General features: G+C 48.7%; 1 protein-coding gene across 2 annotated transcripts in view; it reads left to right on the top strand.

Annotated features, from left to right (window-relative positions):
- The window catches only part of KIF26B (kinesin family member 26B), a 416,715-nt gene that overhangs the window by 260,071 nt on the left and 138,128 nt on the right, over positions 1–18,516 (top strand). The window contains exon 1 of one of the 2 annotated variants that reach the window (XM_044267072.1): positions 8,196–8,508. The exons of the other annotated variant lie outside the window; for it this stretch is intronic. Coding sequence (XP_044123007.1) covers positions 8,486–8,508 — 23 coding nt within the window. The 5' untranslated portion in view covers positions 8,196–8,485. Of the gene's footprint in view, positions 1–8,195; positions 8,509–18,516 lie in introns of those variants that run through there. 2 annotated transcript variants of the gene reach the window in all.

Consider the following 18,516-nt stretch of genomic DNA (forward strand, 5'->3'; position numbering starts at 1 on the left):
TCAGGAATGTAAGAGCTGCCTGTGAGGAGGCCAGCGCTGCCCGCGGCCACTCGGCCGGCCCCACGCTTCCACGGGCAGAGTCCGAGGGCGTCCACAGAGTCTGAGGGCGTCCACAGAGGAGGCAGGAGCATAACTGGTTTCTCCCCCGTCCTCTCCCTGGTCTACCTGCCCACACGCTTGTCCCCTTGCATCAGGTGTGTGTCTGTCTGTGTGTGCACACGCACACACACCTGTGTCTGTGGGGGCGGGGAAATACAATTTCATCCTTTCCTGGAGGGAATTAATTGAAATTAAAAGAAATTCATGCGGCATGATCAGACTATGAGGAGCTTAGAAAAGTTCTTCCAGATTCTCCATGGTGAATTTTATATATATATATACATTTATTTTTGTGAGAGAGAGAGAATGAGTGTCACAAGCACAAGCGGGGGTGTGGGGGGGACAGGCAGAGGGACAAGCAGACTCCCCGCCCAGCTAGCAGCCCGACTCGGGACTCGATCCCAGGACCCTGGGATCATGACCTGAGCCGGATGCCAGAGGCTTAGCCCACTGAGCCGCCCAGGCGCCCCTAGATAGTGAATTTGGAAGTAATCTCCTTGTTCCTACATCACGCTGACTTTTTCCTGCCATGTTCCGTGGGAAGTAAGGTGCAGACTGTTATCACCTGATCTTCTCTTTCCAGGACAGGTAAACATGGCCACATTGCTGGAGGTGTGCAGCGGACCATAGATGAACAGGTAGCCGCTGCGTTGATCATTGTAGTGACCCGAAAAGTGTCTACCCACAGATGTGCTAACTCTCTGCGTGTGAGTCAGCTGAAGGGGGGCACGGAGGCACCCACTTCAGCTCGGCTTCGGAAACCATGTTTCTAGGAAGCAGCTTGTCCGTACACGCAGATTTCAGATTAATCCTTTGATGCTCTGGGCCGGAAGGGATGGAAAACTGGACGGAAGCCTTGTGTTGTTGGGGTTTCGCTTGTGGTGGTCAGGCTGGGAGGTCTGGAGCCCGGGACAGCGCCGAAGCCATACGGAGTGTAGGAAGAGCTCATCTTCCTAAGGGGGAAATTCCAGGTCCTGCGGGAGTCTGCCGAGGCTTGGCCTCGCTAGAATGACCTTCCAAGGCACACTCTGTTTCGGACCCGGGAGAAGCTTGTCATTAACTAGGATATAGACCGCCCGACTCTTGCTAAGAACACAGGCAGTTTTTAGGACTCCCGTGACAGACATCCATTCTCTGAGCCCCCGAGAGGAGTGCGGGGGGACATTCCTTCCGGTTCTGAAATTCCTCAGGACAAGGTTGTTGACTTCCCTGGGAGAGCCGTAAAAGGAGGGCCCTTTTCCAGGGTGCCGACCTCGCACCTGTGAGCTTGACTGGCTGGCCTGGGAGTGACCCTTGTCCCAGCCTTTAGCTTCAGAAAGCGACAATCTGATTTGAGCAAACTTAACCCGCATCCTGATTTCCTAAACAAGACGCACTTGCAGTGAATACATTTCACCTTCGAGGACCGAGTTCTTTAACACACGCTCTAAGTGTTGTGAGTTTGAGAAAATACATGACTTCATAGAAGGCAAAACCTGTAACGCTGGAGAACTCAGACAATGGAGTTGAAACGGGGTTTGTTGTATGTAACATATTAATAACACCTGGTGTAATGCCTGTTAACACGCTGAGCGCCTGCAGCAAATTGGCCAGCGTTCCTTCTGCTTTTGCCAATAACGTGTCAAAAACTGACTTAGAGCTCCTTCCAAATTCTCAGAAGAACATCCAAGACCAGGTAGCTTATGCAGCCCTCAGCCTTCGCCAGGGTAAGGGCTGGCTCCCAGCCAACTTGAGGAGTCAGGCTGAATCAGAGGGAGAACTCCGAGGAGTTGAGAGGGGGTCCTCGGGATGGCAGGATGCCCGATCGGAGTGCGAGGAGTTAATTGATTTGTAACTTACCCGAGTGTCAGGGTGAGGATAAAGGTGAAATTCATTTCCTTCATCAGCTCTAGCATCAGGTCCTTATTTTTGGAGCTCAGACGCCGCCTCCATCCCAGGAGAACCAGAGAAAAATCCTCCTAACGATCCCAGGACCTAGGACTCACTGAGCCCCGCCGCTGCTTAGACCTGGAGCACGGTGGGCACCGAGACTTGCACCTGGATCCCGTCGAGGCCCGAGCTCTCTGCCACCTGCTGTTGTATCACTTTATCCACACGAGCGGAGGAAATGTTTTCTCTCTCTGACCGCTGAAAGGAGCTGATATTCCAGCTTTGGCATACACCCGGATCACGGAGCCGCGTTTCTCTGCAGAGCGCTTCTGAAACGCAGGATAATTGCTGTGCCGGGCTGGTAGGTAGAATTCAGACCCACATTAGACTCTGTGACCTGAAGTATAAACAATTGCATTTTTGCTAAGACTGCCTATATTTAGAGGCACCCAGCAGTCCAAAATAATTCTGGTCCTTTATCAACACACACACACACACGGAGGACGGTTGAGCCTCTCTTCCTAAATTTGGCTCCGCTGCGCTTCTGTCTTTAGAACTAGGTAATTGCTTTCTTATAGACACATACTGCTTCCCTCGTATTTTGGTGACTACGGCTCTGGGGCACGTAGATGGATGCCAGCTTTCCATCTATAGAATTCTTTGAGAATTTGGCCCGTTGACTACCCAAAGCCGGTACCTATAAACCAACCAAGGTGGCTTGCACTTTGGACGAACGCCAGATCCAGGATAGATAACCAGATCCGCCCTTTCTGATCAGAAAGTCTTTCTGATAAGAAAGTCGCTGTGTCTCTTGTTTTATAACGACTGAGGAGAAGGGTCACGAGCGTGTGATCTCTTCCAACTAGAGACTTAACATTTAACGGAAAACTAGATAAAACGTATAGACTTTCTCACTTCGTTCTGAGAGCCCGTTGGAATGAGAGGAGGTTATGTTTAGGAAGAAGCAGCTGCAGTTATTCTGGAAACCGTGCAGGCTCCGAGAAGGTCAAAACGAGGTTGGTCTTGCTCTAAACACTCCACACATACTGGTTTGAGGATTGAATAAATGAATGACAGGAATAGTCGTGATTATGGACCTAGTCTGGGTATGAAGAGGACGCTGCTGGTTGAAGAAAGAGAAGCAATGTCAGGAGCTAAAGGACCCAGGACATCAGTAGGTCCCAGATTCTTCCATGAGTGGGATGGGATCGCCCTAAAAACCTTATCTGTACTAGCTGGGAAAGAAGCTTATGGTGAGCTTGTTTTTTGAACTACACATACATTTTCCTTATTTGTCTTTAAAAAATTACATCTAGGGGTGCCTTGGGTGGCTCAGTCTGTTAAGCATCTGACTTCCGCTCAGGTCATGATCCCAGGGTCCTGGGATCCAGTCCCGCTACGGGCTCTGCACTCAGTGGGGAGTCTGCTTGTGCCCCCCACCCCTTCCCCTGCTTGTGCTGTGTCTCTCAAATAAATAAATAAATAAAAATCTCTAAAAGAAATTACATCTAGATTTCCACGCATCACTTTCCTTCGTGCATATACCTAAGTAACATAAAAGATTTCATGTCTATGTGGCCATATATGTCACGAATTAAACTTCTAATATATATAAAGTGTCAAGATCTTCATGCCCGTTTTGGGTTGTGCTGACCACCTTGCAGATACCACGTGTCGAAAACTTTTTCAGATACTGGTTTTTCCCAAATTCAGCATTTACATTCTTGAAAGCACTTCCTTTCTGCCCCCCGCACAGATCTAACTAAATATTAGAGGTATTTGACCTTTAATTGTTAAAAAAAAAATCTTTGATGTTCTAACAAAAGATCTCTGTTCTCATGCATTCTATGGAGAGAATTCCTCAGTTCTTTTGAGAGGGATAAAAATTCTCTCTCAAGTCCGCCAGACTGAAGATCAAGGGCATCAGAGCACCTCATGTCGGGAGAGCGATCATCATCATGAAAGGAGGCTTGGCGGCAAAGGGATGGACCAATGGATTTGGAGCTAGAACTTAGGGCTTTTCCTCTTGGCGTTGGCACGGGGTGGTGCCTTATGAAGGTTTGCAGCTCCATCTCTCCTGTGAGGCTTTGTTTTCTAGGACCAACCTACTTTGGTAGGCTCAAACCTACCCATCGCTCGCTCCCCCTCTTCTGGGCACAGATGGCCCCATTCCAGGACCTCTGCAACACACGCCCCCCCTGCCTTCCTGGCCGCTTTCCATCCTTCCTTTCTCCCTCGGTGCTTCTTCCCTTGCTTTCTCATAAAATTGAAGCCATGATCAGGCTTGGAAACAGACTACGAAACCAGAGTAGGGTATGGAGGAACCTGTAAAACTATGTATCATAAACATACAGATCCTTCACTTCCTACTATAAGACGAATTGCATAGTGGTCTTCACCTGGGAAAATGTAGCAATAAACCATAGTATTGTTTAAAAAAAAGTAAAAATAGGGCGCCTGGGTGGCTCAGTGGGTTAAGCCGCTGCCTTCGGCTCAGGTCATGATCTCGGGGTCCTGGGATCGAGTCCCGCATCGGGCTCTCTGCTCAGCAGGGAGCCTGCTTCCCTCTCTCTCTCTGCCTGCCTCTCCGTCTACTTGTGATTTCTCTCTGTCAAATAAATAAATAAAATCTTTAAAAAAAAAAAAAAAGTAAAAATAAAAGAGGCAAGCTATACCCGGCTCCTAGGATGCCTGACAGCTCCGAAAAGATGGAGGGATGGTTTTCTCATTAGCAGACTCGGGATCCTTACTTGTGGACAGTTGAAGTCTCAAAGGGACAAAGGGCATTGCATACAAATCGCACATAAAGTCCCTTCGTTCCTTTCGTCAGACTTTCTTCTCTGAATGGCACGGATCTTGAAACTCACGACCGAATGGAAACATTCATAAAATGTATGGATTCAGCGGCACATCAAGGAACACGTGTTTCTGTCCATGTGTTTCCGGAACACACAGGATCCATTTTAATCTCCTGTGTCTTGAGATGATTAAGGATTTTCTTACATTGGCTATTTCCCTTGGGGACACTCGCAGGTAATTTAGGCATGATTCTTTCAGAGTTCTTTTCATTATTCATAACGGTTTAGCAACCGGTAAACCTTCTTCCTTGCATATGAATACCTACTTTTTTATGTAAAAGGTGTCACTGGTGTACTTAGATTTCTTAAAATACTTGGGGCCTATTTTCTTACAAAAGGGAACAGGAAACTACTCTCCCTTAGGCCAGCCTGCTGTCCCCCCCAGACAGCCTTTGTCACACATACTACTTGTGTTTCAGGGGCTAGGAGGGACGTCACTATGATCCACAGCCAAGGAATTCATTGAACTGAAAGCTCTTTCCTCTGTTTTACCATCTTAAATCTTTCCAATAGACCCATAAACCAGCAAATTTTCCAAGTCTTCTGGGAAGCCTTTCTTAATCCCATCGTTATTTATGTAGTTCCCTGTCTTTCTGGTAAACCAGAAGTTAGCCATGAAGGCATCTGCTGTCAAATCTGTATTATGATCTTGTCTTTATGTGCGAGCTGATTTGTTGTCCCAGTCAGTGGATGGCCTTAGGTACTGTGTTGTCATTCTACCTTTTTTGTGGGTGGTCTAAGGACAGTGGGAACATCATAGAATGGTACACAGTGGGGGCCCCAAGACCCCCCTTGAAGAAAGATCTAGAAGGAACCTCTTCACATCCATTACACATGGCCATCTCTAGGTTCTGGAGAACACAAGAGAAGGGGATGAGGACAGTGGGGGTGGCAGCTTTTCCAGCCATGCCAGGCCACCCCAAACTTCTGGTTCGGATCCCCAGCTCACTGGTACTGAGAATGATGCTAAACAAACGTGTTGACCAATGGACCAGACCTTAAGTTGCTTCTGCTTTGTGCTACGGGATCGAATCCTGTGCGTAGTGTTCACTTCACTCTCACCAAGTTTAAGGACCATTTTCACTGGTTGGGTTTTAATTTGGTACAGAGGGAAATGTAGCAGATGATGTATAGAAGGATTTGGATTCTAGATCTTATTCTGGAATTTATTAGCTGTGTGACCAAGAGTGAGTGGGTTAACTTTTCAGAGCTTTGGTTCTTCAGCCATTCATGGGGGGACTCACAACCAAATGAAACACTTTAAAAACTATAAAGCAGTACTTATAGTACCTTCTAGAAAATGGGTGTTATTCTGGACTCCATTGCTCTAGCACTCCATCCATCTATCTGTCCATCTGTTCATCCCATTATTTTTTAATATTTTTAAAGGTTTTATTTTTTGAGAGAGAGAGAGAGCAAGCAAGCACATAACTGAAAAGGAGAAGCAGAGGGAGAAGGAGAAACAGAGTCCCTGGGGCTCCATTCCAGGACCCTGAGATCATGACCTGAGCTGAAGGCAGATGCTTAACCCACTGAGCCACCCAGGCGCCCTCCCGTTATTTTTTCTTTTTAAGATTTATTTATTTATTTTAGAAAGCATGGGGGGGAGGGGCAGAGAGAGTCTTAAGCCAACTCCCCAGTGAGCACAGAGCCCGATGCAGGGCTTGATCTCATGACCCTGAGATCAGAACCTAATCAGAAACCAAGAGTTGAACCCTTAATTGACTGAGCCCCCCAGGCGCCCCGGAGAGAGAATCTTAAGCAGGCTCCGTCCCCAGCACAGAGCCTGACTCTGGGCTCCATCTCTCAACCCTGAGATCGTGACCTGAGCCGAAACCAAGAGTTGGACGCTTAGCTGAGCCACCCAGGTGTCCCAACTTTGGACTGGGTTTTAAGGGATGGTTTGCCTGGGGAAGAAGAGAATTCTTGGCAAAGCAACAGCATGTGCAGTCTCCGAGCTGAAAAGCCCGGCGTGCTTGGCAAGTGGCCAGTCCTTCTCTCAACTCCCGTTTGGCTCCTCTGACCCCCCGCTCCTGCTTCCACTCCTGCCACGCCAGCCCTGGGGTGTCCTCACAGGTGTTCCCTCGCTTTTCTTCCCGCTTCGTTCCCTCCGTCATTCATTCACAATGCTCACCCGATGATGGGGAAGAAGGGAGTCATAGAAACTTCCGCCTGCATCAGAGTCACCTGTGGAGCTTGTTACAAATGGAGATTCTGGTTTCTCGGAACTCCATCCCTAGGGTGGGCTCCAGGGATCTGCTTTGCCGACCGGCTGTCCCCAGGCATTTCCCATGCAGGCGATCAGGACCACACTTAGAGAAAAGTGTGAACGGATTCCTTGTGTGGCGAGGGGAGGGTTGCCGAGAACCTGAGGAATCGGAGGGAGATGGTCTCGTGCTGTCCATGAGCACGGCTGCCCCTCCAGTGTGCACGCGTTATCAGTGCCTTTCTCGCCTCGCCCTTCCTGCTTGCGCTCCCCTTTGCCGTCCCTTCTTCCTCCTCCCATGCCACCACCTGTTCCCCTGCAGTCCCGGAGCCCCATCTGTGTGCCTCCCGCCCCTGCACCGTGCCACTTCTTCCCTCGGGCGCCATCCGTGCCTTGGCTCTGTCTGCCCAGCGTCCCAGGCTGCACAGCCACACACAATGGAGTGGCGTGCAAAGTTGACAGTCACACTGAAAGCCCCCGCCTCGCCTCTCTACCCTCTTCCCTTGGTGGGGCTCCCTGAAGGAAGGGAAAATAAACAGGAACACCTGCCCCCCAAACCGGGGAAAGGCATGACTGGCGGTATCCCAGGCAAAGGGCGTGGGTTGTCCGATTTGCACTTCCATTACTGAGAGCGTTTGAATAGTTTAAGGACCCGTAAACTGTGAGACTAGATGTTTTCACTGAAAATTATGCATGTAGATATTATTCTCATGGGGACATACGCCTGCATCTGTTTGTCTACAAGTATTTACTTGCAGACTCACACGCGTATCCAGAACCTTGGTTCTGTCGGCTTTGTCTGCACCAAATGGGTGTATATAGATGTGTAATTAAAGATTTTAAACACTTGATTTTGATCATCTGCTTTGCAGCTGCCGTGCTCAGAAAATTCCTAAGCTTCTGCGGGTTAATGGGAGTTCCAGCAAGTGTTTCTCTCTCTCTCCCGGTCTCTGTTAGTAGAGCTCCTCTCTTCTCTGCCTCTCTCCCTCTCTCCCCCTCCCTGCCTGCCTGCCTCTGCTCTCCCCTCCCTCGCGCTTCGGAGATAGCAGACAAGAGAGAAACTGGTGCGGCTTCCCCTGAGAAGCGTGCCTGCAGGCAGCGACGGGCGGGATCCCGCGAGTTCCTCTTGCCTCCGATGCCCCGCGCTTGGAGGGTAATGCAATGTTGGAGCAGGGGCTGAGCTGGACTGGAAAGGTGGCTGGGAGCTCAGGGAGGCCAGGAGCGTGGTCTAGCTTCAGGCTGGAATCACAGGAATGTTTCACCGGGGTCTGCCCTGAGCCTTCCCAGACCCCCATGGATTGCAGAATTCCCCAGCCTTTTCTCCTTTACCTTCGCTCTATCTCCCTTCCTCCTGAGATGGCCCCAGATCTGCAGGAGACATTTGCAAGAAGCTATTTACTAACAGATGTGAAGACATGGATTCTGGACTTGGTTATTTAGCCATGATTTATCCATGATGATGGATTGGAAAGCATTGTAAGTAACAGCGGTCTCTGTGCCTGTAGTTAGATGGTCTGTCTTAGTTGTTTTTTTTTTTTTTTTTTTAACTTTTTCAGTGAATTTCCTTTTGGCGAAAAGTGAAAATACCATGTATCAAGTATTCCAAAGAAGTTAGGAGGGTCCAGATTATACAAGCTTTCTTCTTGTTCTGTTGACTTGCAGAATCCTTAGAGCTGTATCAGAAAGACCCACAAACTACTGAATACTAAATCTCCAGACATCCCCCTGGAGGGGGAGGCTGACATGGGAAATAAATGAACTGGGTTTTTGAACTGACAATCATTGCTATAATCAGACTTATTCAGAGTTGCTAAAATATTTGACAATTGGCTCACCGCGGAATCAAAGCCAGAATTGAAATGTATTCTCTTTGCCGGGTCATAAAAATGAAGTTAGCCTATGGCTTTCAGAACAGGCTCTGGCTACATACATAGGAGATTGATTTTTTTTTTTCCGCCCTGATGTTAAATGTCGACTCTATTTTCCTTCTATTTCAGCTTTTCTTGAGACAGACCACCTCCCTGATCTAGCGATCTAACGTATAATATCTGGGCTGTAGGACGCTAGCAATTTGAAAGCGACTCAGGGTTTTCCATCTTTCTGTCCTGGGGCTTGATTTAAGCCCTTCAAACTGCCCAGTCTTAGGGGGGAAAGAAACCAGTAACTTGCAGACCAGAATCAGTTTATTTCATAGGAGAAAGGAATAGCTATCTGAAAGATTAGAAATTGAAATAAAAGAATATGATTTGCTTTTTCTTCGAAATCTGAAATGAGGTTAATTTTGTATAGAGTGAATTAAGCTTTCTTGATGAAAAAAAAAAGTATATTCTAAGAGACTTTGAAGATTGTAAGTCACTTAGGTAAGAATATCAAAGCAGATTGCTGGTGGTGTCTCCCCCACCCCCGTGCTGGTTGCAACTTTCTCTCTTTGAGTCTGTACAATAGTGTCAATGCAGAAATCTCCGACTTCCTGAAACTTGCTGAGATTAGGAAGTGGGGCTTCTAACAGCAACACTGTAACAAGCTTTTCTGAGTGACCTTTGGCTTTCCCTCCCCATCACATGCAGGCCGGGGGGAAGAGCCCCCACCCTCCTACCTGCCCATCCCCCTGTCTCCCAGCCTCCATCCTTCACCCCCCCCAACCCCCCCCCCCCCCCCCCCCGGAGTCTTGGAACATCATGAAAGACCCTTCTAAAGATCCCCTTCAGCGAGCCCTGCCCAGCTCTGGACAGAGGGAGCACTGTGATGTAACAGGCGGGGCTGCCAAATTTGGAATTGAATGAGCTCTGTTGATTCCTGAATATGAAATCAGTTCTGTGAGCAACTGAATGAGATCATATCTTACAAACCTAACCCGAAGTGTTCCTAACTTTACTGATGGGCACTCAACATCATCAAAGGTTACAGCACGGAGCCCCCGAAGGGACCAGCCTGGGACCCAACAAAATCCCCAAACTCTTCTCGGATTCCTGCTTGGGCAAATAGACCTAGGGCCACGCCTTTTAAAATCTGTCCTTTGTTATCAAGGGAAATCTGAGACAGAAAACACATGTTGGCAGGGTCACGTGAGTGCCTTGCTGCGCCTGAAAGTGGTTGTTGTTATCACAAGGGGGAAATGCTTTCAATCTTGTGCCGTTTTGTTTTGGTTTTTTGTTTATATGGATTCCGTCAGGCTTGCGCATCTGGAAGAGGTTTGCAGGGCGGGGTGGATGTGGAAGCTAAGGCAGCACTTGCAGGGAGAAGGAAAATCACCAAGAAAGTCGTATTCAAAAGGGAATCATTCTCTTACCCAGTTCCAGTTCCCATCCTTGGTCTCGGGTCCCTGTTAAAGCAGACGCTCACGCAGTCTTCTGGGTTTGTGGAGCTGGAGATCTTCCATTCTGCTTTTGTATTTCAGGCAGAGGAGGGGAGACTGCTCCAGAAATCCTTCTTAACGGCAGTCAGAAACCATCTTTCGAGTTTTGCTCCCTTCACCCGAGAAAGCGACTCCCATCCCCTCCTACGTTTCCTCCTCTACACCCCCACCCCATGTCTTCTCTGTGCCTTGGGAGCCTCCCTGCGGAGCAGCTCCAAATCCCCCAGGGATCTCATGTGTGTCCTATTAGGGCAAAAAACCAGCTGCCAAGGGCAGGGTTTGCATGGAGGGTGGAGAGTGCTTTTTAGTGGTGAAGGAGCGATGGGACCCAATATGCTGAGACCGTACAGTCTTTGAGCGAGGCAGCTGATTGACATCAGAACTGCTGGGCGATTAAAAACCTACTACAGTCAAGGTGAGAGAAAGACGCGAAAGAGAAAGACGCAGGTCGCCCTGGAGGAGTTTCAGGCGAAGTTCTTTTAAGCAACATGAAGGTCGAAATTGACAAGGCCAGTGGTTCCGAGCCTGAAACTGATCGATGCCTTGCAGGTGGAAGGGAGCCAGCGCTCCTCTTGGCCCCATGGTTTGCGGAAAGCGTGCTCAGAACGAACTGCTGGGTCTCTCACTCGGCGCTGCTGTCCCGACTGTGAGAGGACGATCTCCCCGCACACCCCTCTTCCTTGGCAACTGGGTCCCACCTGGCTCTTGGTTTCGGCTCAGGTCCTGATCTCAGGGTCGTGAGATCAAGCCCCGTGTTGGGCTCCAGGCTCAGTGTGAAGTTTGCTTGAGAGTCTCTCTCCCTCTTCCTCTGCCCCTCCTGCTTGTTCTCTTTCTCTCTCTAAAATATAATAAATCAATCTTTAAAACTAACTAACTAAATAAATAAATAAATAAAAGGTTGGGAGCTTACCAAGGTTGCCAAAACCAAGTGTGGTGTTCAGATCTTCAGCTCCAAGAAAAAGTGCTACCCTTAGGGTCCCCCTCACTTTTTTGGGCTCATGTCTTTGCTCTTTGTCTGAGCTCACGGTCCACAGTCTTAACACCTTCAGGATGCTTCTCACCACAAGCGCTAATCCTGTCTACTTCGTCTATACTGCGGGGAACTCTCAGCTTCCTGGTGAGTCTGGTTGCAGAGCAATGATGTGTGGACACAGCACACCCATCCCCCACCTCATCTTCCCTCCTGTTCCTTTGGAAAGGCTGCAGAGAAGACTTTGGAAAAAGAAATCTGACCTGTGAAAAATGCCTCTGGGATTTTTCCTGATGGGAGGAAGGACTTGCCTTCTCTGTCACACACTTTCTCGTTGTCTTCCTCTAGGAAGACACTATCCGATCACAGCTACGTCCCGCAGAATCAATAGTCAGTATGCACCTGTGAGCTACTGACCAGTACATTTCTTAGCTTCTAGAAGCTTCTGTTCTTGGTGTCAATAAAATGCATAAAATCGTAGTGTATGAGATTTTGTGGGAATCGAATGGTGTCATGTGCTTAGCATGGTGTCCTGCTGTGTCCTCGTTGGTAATACTGCCCTCATGTCCTCCTATTCTTTCTACAGAGGACCCCGATCCTAAATGACGGGGATCCCGGGGAAGACAGGGTGCTGGCGTAGGAGTCAAGAGCTGGGTCCCCTTGTATGACCTCGCGAACATGATCCCATCTTCCCCATCTCCACATATGGAAATAGTTTCATTTCCCTGAATGGGTTACTCCACTGAGATTCACGCTGACCCTCAAGCCAGAGGGTCCTCCTTCCCTCCAGGTCTTGGCTAATCCCTTCCTTCTCTTCTCCGGTGGAACCTTCCCTGGGCCCCTGCGCCTGGGTCAGGGCCCCTCCCCCACAATAATGTGGCTCCTGCTTCTGTCCACGGGAGGCTTCCTCACCACAGAGACATCGTGGTGTGCTTCTCTGTCTCCCTCACCAGACTGTAATCACCTTGACCTTGACCACCTCCCCCTCCCATCCTGAATGTCAAAACCAGGACCCTGCTCAACCGACATTTGCTGAATGAATTCGTAAATGAAAGCAAGAAGGAACGAGGACCTTTGCCCTGCCTCCATCGGAGGTCTCCAGCAAAGATAAAATGAAAGAATGTGTGAAAGGCTTTGATCGGTGGAGAGTGCTATGGGGTCGCCTTTAGTTTTAAGTTTGTCTCAGGCACAGCGTACTTTTCGTCCCCGTATTTTAGGTGGGTTTTTCCGGATACACTTTAGTGAACCGAACAATCTTCTTTTCTTGTACTGTCCTTGCAAGACAGGTCCGTTCTTTGTCACAGAAGCAGAGCAGGGTCTGTGTGCGCCAGAGGCTCTGATGTTTGAAAATCTGTGAGCGACAAAAGATTTCATTCCAAAATGAGAGATAACGCTCTGAAAGCCGGTGCCCCTGGGAGGGATCACTGCATGACTTGATTTGACCCCAGGGTGGTGAGTGGGTGATTGCAGATCGGTGCCTGAGAGAATGGGGGGAGCTTTCTAAAGAGACAGGTGAGGAGAAAGAAAGAAAGGGGTCCTGGGGCAAAGGACCCAGGGGCAAAGAGGGTAGAGCTCGCCCACTCCTCGGCTTCATCCTGGTGGTGACACAGTCAAGGAAGGTACCAGCAAGGACTTGGGAGCCTCACACACTTGGACTTGGATTCCAGCCTCACATTTAGGTCTCTGCTGCGTGTCACAAGCCCACACACGGGAGGTTATGGTTTTCTCTACCGATGCTCGGACTCTGGTCCATGATGAAGCGAGCTCTTCCTCTGCGTTAGGGCGGAGTTTCCCTCAGGAAAAGTCTTTGTAGGAGAAGAGTGGGGAAGAAAAAGCACGTTTAAGAGAAATAGTCATTCACAGTGGCCAGTGCAGGGTCACGGGGTAGCCCAGAGGGTGGCTGAGTTCAGGTCCATGAGCAGGCTTTGTTCATAGAACACTTTGAAGGGGTGTGTATGGGAATCCTGCACATCCAGATGGAAATCCCACGACGGCTGCCTTTGCCATCAACGGAGCACCCCACGTATCTCTCATTCGCCTCCCCGGGCCCAGCCCAGGAGTGGAGAGGCTCGTTTTTAACTTAACTTTGGCTCTCGGATAGTTTCGTGAATGAGCCGCCCACTGTATCTTGACATGGGGCTGGGGCTGGGGGGTGGCGTCAGGAGCCTGCGAAGCCCTTCTCTGCCTATTGGCTGACTGTGCGAAAGGGAAATTAAGGAATTCTGCAAAAGCCACAAATCCAAGATGTCAGCTCATAAATATGTAAACTCCTCGCTTAGGTAATAAGCTCCCTGACAGCCAAAACTGTCATCTGCACATTATCGTCAGCTGAACGCAGAGTTCCAGTTGCCAGACTGTCCCTGGATGCGGGGGACTCAAAGCTGGGGAGTGGGAGTGGGGAGGGGCAGCTGGGCTGATTGTTCCGGAAAGATCTCTGGCTGCTCTCCACGGGCGCTGTCTCCGCCTCCACCCCAGCGTCAGGGGGCTTTCTCTCTCGGTATTTTGATTACTAAGTGTAGGCAAAAATTTTTGCAGTGTGCCGTTAGCAGTAGGAAAAGGGTTGAGTATGAATATGTAAATGAAGGCTGGAAAAAACAGTCGCCAGCCTTGGGCTCTCAGCAACAGCGACTGAACCCAGACAGATTTCAATCTCTGTTGTATTACCTTTAAAACTCTGCCGGGATCTTAACCAAAATCAACAGTTGCCTATATATCTAATTTTAAATACAGGCCTGCAGATAAGAATCAGGGCAGGAAGCAGAGGTTTGGTACCTAAACGTTCCCGGGGCATCAGGTACATTGCAGGCAGTTTGTAAGGTTTGGGGGATCAGAATGAATCTAGGGGAGGGTTGCTCAAGATGCAGATCCGTTCTGCTGAAATACTTCACGAGAAGCCCCAAAGTAGCCCTAGTAGCAAAATACTACTGGACATTATGGAAGAAAAAGAATAAGGTCTCCTTTGGGTGGTGGGGACGGACTCACACGTGTTAGAGGTGCATCTCGTGGATGAGGAAGCAGGTGGCATTTCCGACAGAGGAGTTGGCATGAGGATTTATGCACAGAAGCATGAAAGTGCACGGCTGTCATGTAATTATATTCATGTTGCATGATGATTAAAACTCAAACAGTTGAGCCTTCTACAGTGTGGGACTTAGGGGCATCAACACAATCCCCCGCCCGCACCCACTGCACAGCTGAAAATCTGCATATAACTTCGGACTCTCCCAAGATGTACCTACCAATAGCCTTTGGTTGACCAGAAGTCTTACCAGTAACCTAAGTCGATTAACATATATTCTGTACGTCATATGTATTACAGGTACTGTATTCTTACAATAAAGTAAACTAGAGAGAAGAACATGTTCTTAAGAAAATCATCAGGAAAAGGAAATACAGTTACCGAACTGTATTTACCAAAAAATCCATGCGTTTAAGTGGTCCTGCACAGTGCAGCCTGGGTTCAAGGGTGCGCTGTATTTTCTAGATTCTCAAAATAGGCGAAGATTCGTGATAGATCGTGGTAATTGGGTGCCACGAGGAGGATGAGGAATAAGCAGCGTTATCAGATACGACGTGAAATCGGGTCGCATTTCACCGCTGATGGGAAACGACGGATTGTGGGGCAGGTACACTGGGCGGATGCAAGACCCACAGCTGTGCTGGGGACCGGGGTTCTGTGACTGATGGGGTGGGTGGTCTTAGACCCCTCGTCCATTCATATTCATGAATATCACAGCGTAGAGAGGAAAGGCCATTCGGGAGAAGGGAGAGGAGATTGAGTCCAGAGAACCTGATTTCCTTGAGAAGTGAAAAGTCACTGGGAAACTTTCTCTAGTATAAGTGCAGGATCTTATAGTATCTTTCAGGTAATTTTTTAAAGGATTTTTAAAAATTTATTTTAGAGAGAGAGAACAGAGAGAGGGACCGAGGGAAGGGAGAGAGAGAATCTCTAGCTGATTCCACGCTAAGCACAGAGCCCAACATGGGGGTCCTCCATCCCATGACCCCAAGATTGTGACCTGAGCCAAAACCAAGGATCAGATGTTGAACCGACTGAGCCACCTAGGCACCCCCGCTTCGGGTAATTTAAAATCTTTTTACAATTCTGCCCGCCAGCATTCTGCTCATCGATTTCCTTTATGAAGGTGAACGCCCAAAACTCATGATGTTGGGAGATACTAATGACCCTTCCAAAACACCAAAGAAGGGTAGGATAATAATTTGGATGCTCGTAAGAGTAAATCAGAGCATCATAGTGTTACAGAAGAAATAGCATTTCTGAGCTGGAAAAGTCCTGGGGGCAGTGGGGAGTCCTGTATTTTGGTGACTTTCAGATGCTTGAAGAATGGCCTTCTGGGAGTAGAGACTGGTTTGCTCTCACACGGTCCTTGGCCCTGATTGCGCATCCTTGTTTTCCAGTCAACAAATGTTCATTAGGCCCTTGCATGCAAGATGTAGGATAAATATTTGCAGGAGATGCTGGCTGTGCCCTCCAGGAGCTGCCTGTTTTGTAAGGGAATAACACGTGCATGTGAAGAATGTAGACAGGAAGTTATTTTTAAAATGCAATGAAAACCATCTAGGAAAGAAATGGAAAATCGTTTTCCCCATAAAATGGAAGACCGGCCCCTGAAATAGAGAATTTGCTCTATCAGCGTGGACTACCACGGTCACATTTGTCTTATTTAAGAAGTTTTGAGCATCCAGCAGGAGAGAAAAGTTAGGTGACGTTGAGTGCGTGGCATAACCCATGTTTTTATTCTGGGGTAATGTAGAGTAGGATTAGAACCGAGTTGTCGAAAAATATGTTCTCATTTGTCATTTGTTCGTAACCTAAGAACATACCATTCAAGTCCAAGCACATTATTGATTTAATTAGCTTGAAAATATAATTTTGAAAAGTATCTATTTTAAAAAAATCAAAGATTCATCAGTTAGTGAACAATAAATGGGAGCAGTACCAACAGGCTTGGCTCTCTTGTGGTGAGAAGGACCCCAGGGATAGGCCAAGGAAATGTGGGCTTTGAGCCCCCTCTGGAGGAAAAAAAGGGAGCCCTCCCCGGCAGCTCCGGCGGCAAAGGGTTTCCTTTCTAAAGGTCAGAAGTGGAAAAAAAAAAAAAGAATCACCTAATCAAATTGACTTTTGGAATTAACCTTATAAATCCAAAGTCTACAGTCTCTAACTCAACAGAGAACCCAAAGAAGATATTTCCTTCAAGAGGCAGCTTCGAAAACATCCCTCCCTCAAAGTCTTGGTAAAACAAATGTTGGACACGGACTACTAATGATGTGGAAAAAATAATTATAACGAACACAATAATTGTATTTGTTTTACGAGCGTAATAGCCTGCAAAACCCCACACAACACAGTATTTCATGGATTATCATCATTTAAGAAGTCAGCAAGCCATAAAAACAAACAAACAAACAAATCTGGTTATTTGCTCACTCATTCTACAGGTGTTTATGGGGTATCTACTGTGGGCGAGCAGGACTCCGGTTGGAGCGGGAGATACTAAGCATCAGCTCTGACCGCGTGCCCTCCTGTAGGGTGAGCGAGGGTTGTGGGTTTGGAGACAGGTAAGCAGAAAACACTGGGGAATCCAGAGAGGTCTCAGAAGCCTGGACTGCCTGCACTGCCCCCTTTAAGAAGCATTCTGCAGAATCTTCTTTGAGCCCCCGTACAAAATAGAAAATAACCATCTTTCCCACCGATGACGAAGAACCTGTTAACAGTCCTTGCTTTGGAATATTGAGAAAATCAAAGACATCCCAATAGGCCCCCCAAGCATAGCCTTGTGGAAGCCCTGGGCTTCTTACAGATCCCCTCCCCCGGGGATTCCCAGCTCCCCCATTGATGGGAAGCAGGTGAGGACCCTATCAGGAAGACTTTCCCTCTTCAGGGTCAATGATGTGGGGCCAGTCCTCCATGCGCCCGTCCGTGGGTGTGCAGCGCTGGGAACACAGCGGCAGGAAAGATGGGCGTGTGGCTCCTGACTTGATGGTGTTTGCCGTCCGGCGAGGAAGACACTAGTAACCACAGCCCGTTGTAAGGGGCAATGTGGCTGGTGACGCGTCACTCCTCCTCTTCCCCCCGAACCCCCCTCCCCCCATCAGGGGCCTGGCTGGTAGGTGTACACCCTCCCTCCCCCCTGCCAGGGCAGGAAACACAGCAGTCCATTCTCGCAGCCTGGGGGCAGCACAGACAACTCACTTCTAGTGCATTAAGGATAGTGACTTTGTCTAGACCCCATTTCAGTCACGGGCTGGTTTAAACCCAACTGCCCTTAGTTTGCTTGGGGCAGTGTTTTGGCTTGGCACGTGTATTTGTTTGGTGCACGCGCTCTCGGAGGGGCCCAGGACGCTGCCTGAAGTGTGCTGGTGACGGTGACCATTGGTTGTCCTGCCCCGGTCATTCCCGCACAAGGATGCACCGTCGAAGGAGCAACCAAGTTCAGTAATTGCCTCCAGCGCTCAGAGCCTGCAGATACGCAGCTGATGCGGCTGACAGACGGTCTACCCCGGCCGGTGCTTTTCAGGCCAGAGCAGCGGCGCTGATGCAGATTTTCCTGACGTCTGATTTAAGGCTGTCTGAAGACCCCAGTTTGTTGGCTCCGATTGAGAATGTCTTTTTTTCTGACCTTTCTTGGCCACCAGGAAGGCCCCCCCCAGCCCATGACACAACGGAAAACTCCCACTTGAGGTGCCGGGACCTGAACCCCCTCCTAGTCAGCCTCCCGGAGAGGACTGAATGTGCAGAAGCTCTTGGTGGGGCTGGTGTTCGCAATCGGGGTCCACGGCCGCAGGGGCAAAGGCTTTCACCTTGCTTGTCTTTACTCACCTAGTTAGAAGCTTCCGGAAAAGAGTCCCTAAAAAGGAACGCTGAAGACATGGTTTTCTTACTAATATTTCATGATGATGATAATTGTGGCAAACACTGGGTATGTACTCTGGGGCGGGAACTGTTCTAAGAGATAGACTGATAGACAGACGGACAGACAGACAGTGCGTAGTTTAAATCTCACTACTCCGTGAGGTGCAGCCCCTCGTATATCTTGTTTGAGAGCTGACAAAACCGCGACACAGCCAAGAAATGTGCTCGACAAGGTCATAGAGCTGCGAGGAGCAGAAGGCAGTTTCGAATCAAGACAGTTTGGCT

The sequence above is a fragment of the Neovison vison genome, chromosome 10, assembly GCF_020171115.1.
Source record: "Neovison vison isolate M4711 chromosome 10, ASM_NN_V1, whole genome shotgun sequence".
In the NCBI taxonomy this organism is placed as follows: domain Eukaryota; kingdom Metazoa; phylum Chordata; class Mammalia; order Carnivora; family Mustelidae; genus Neogale; species Neogale vison.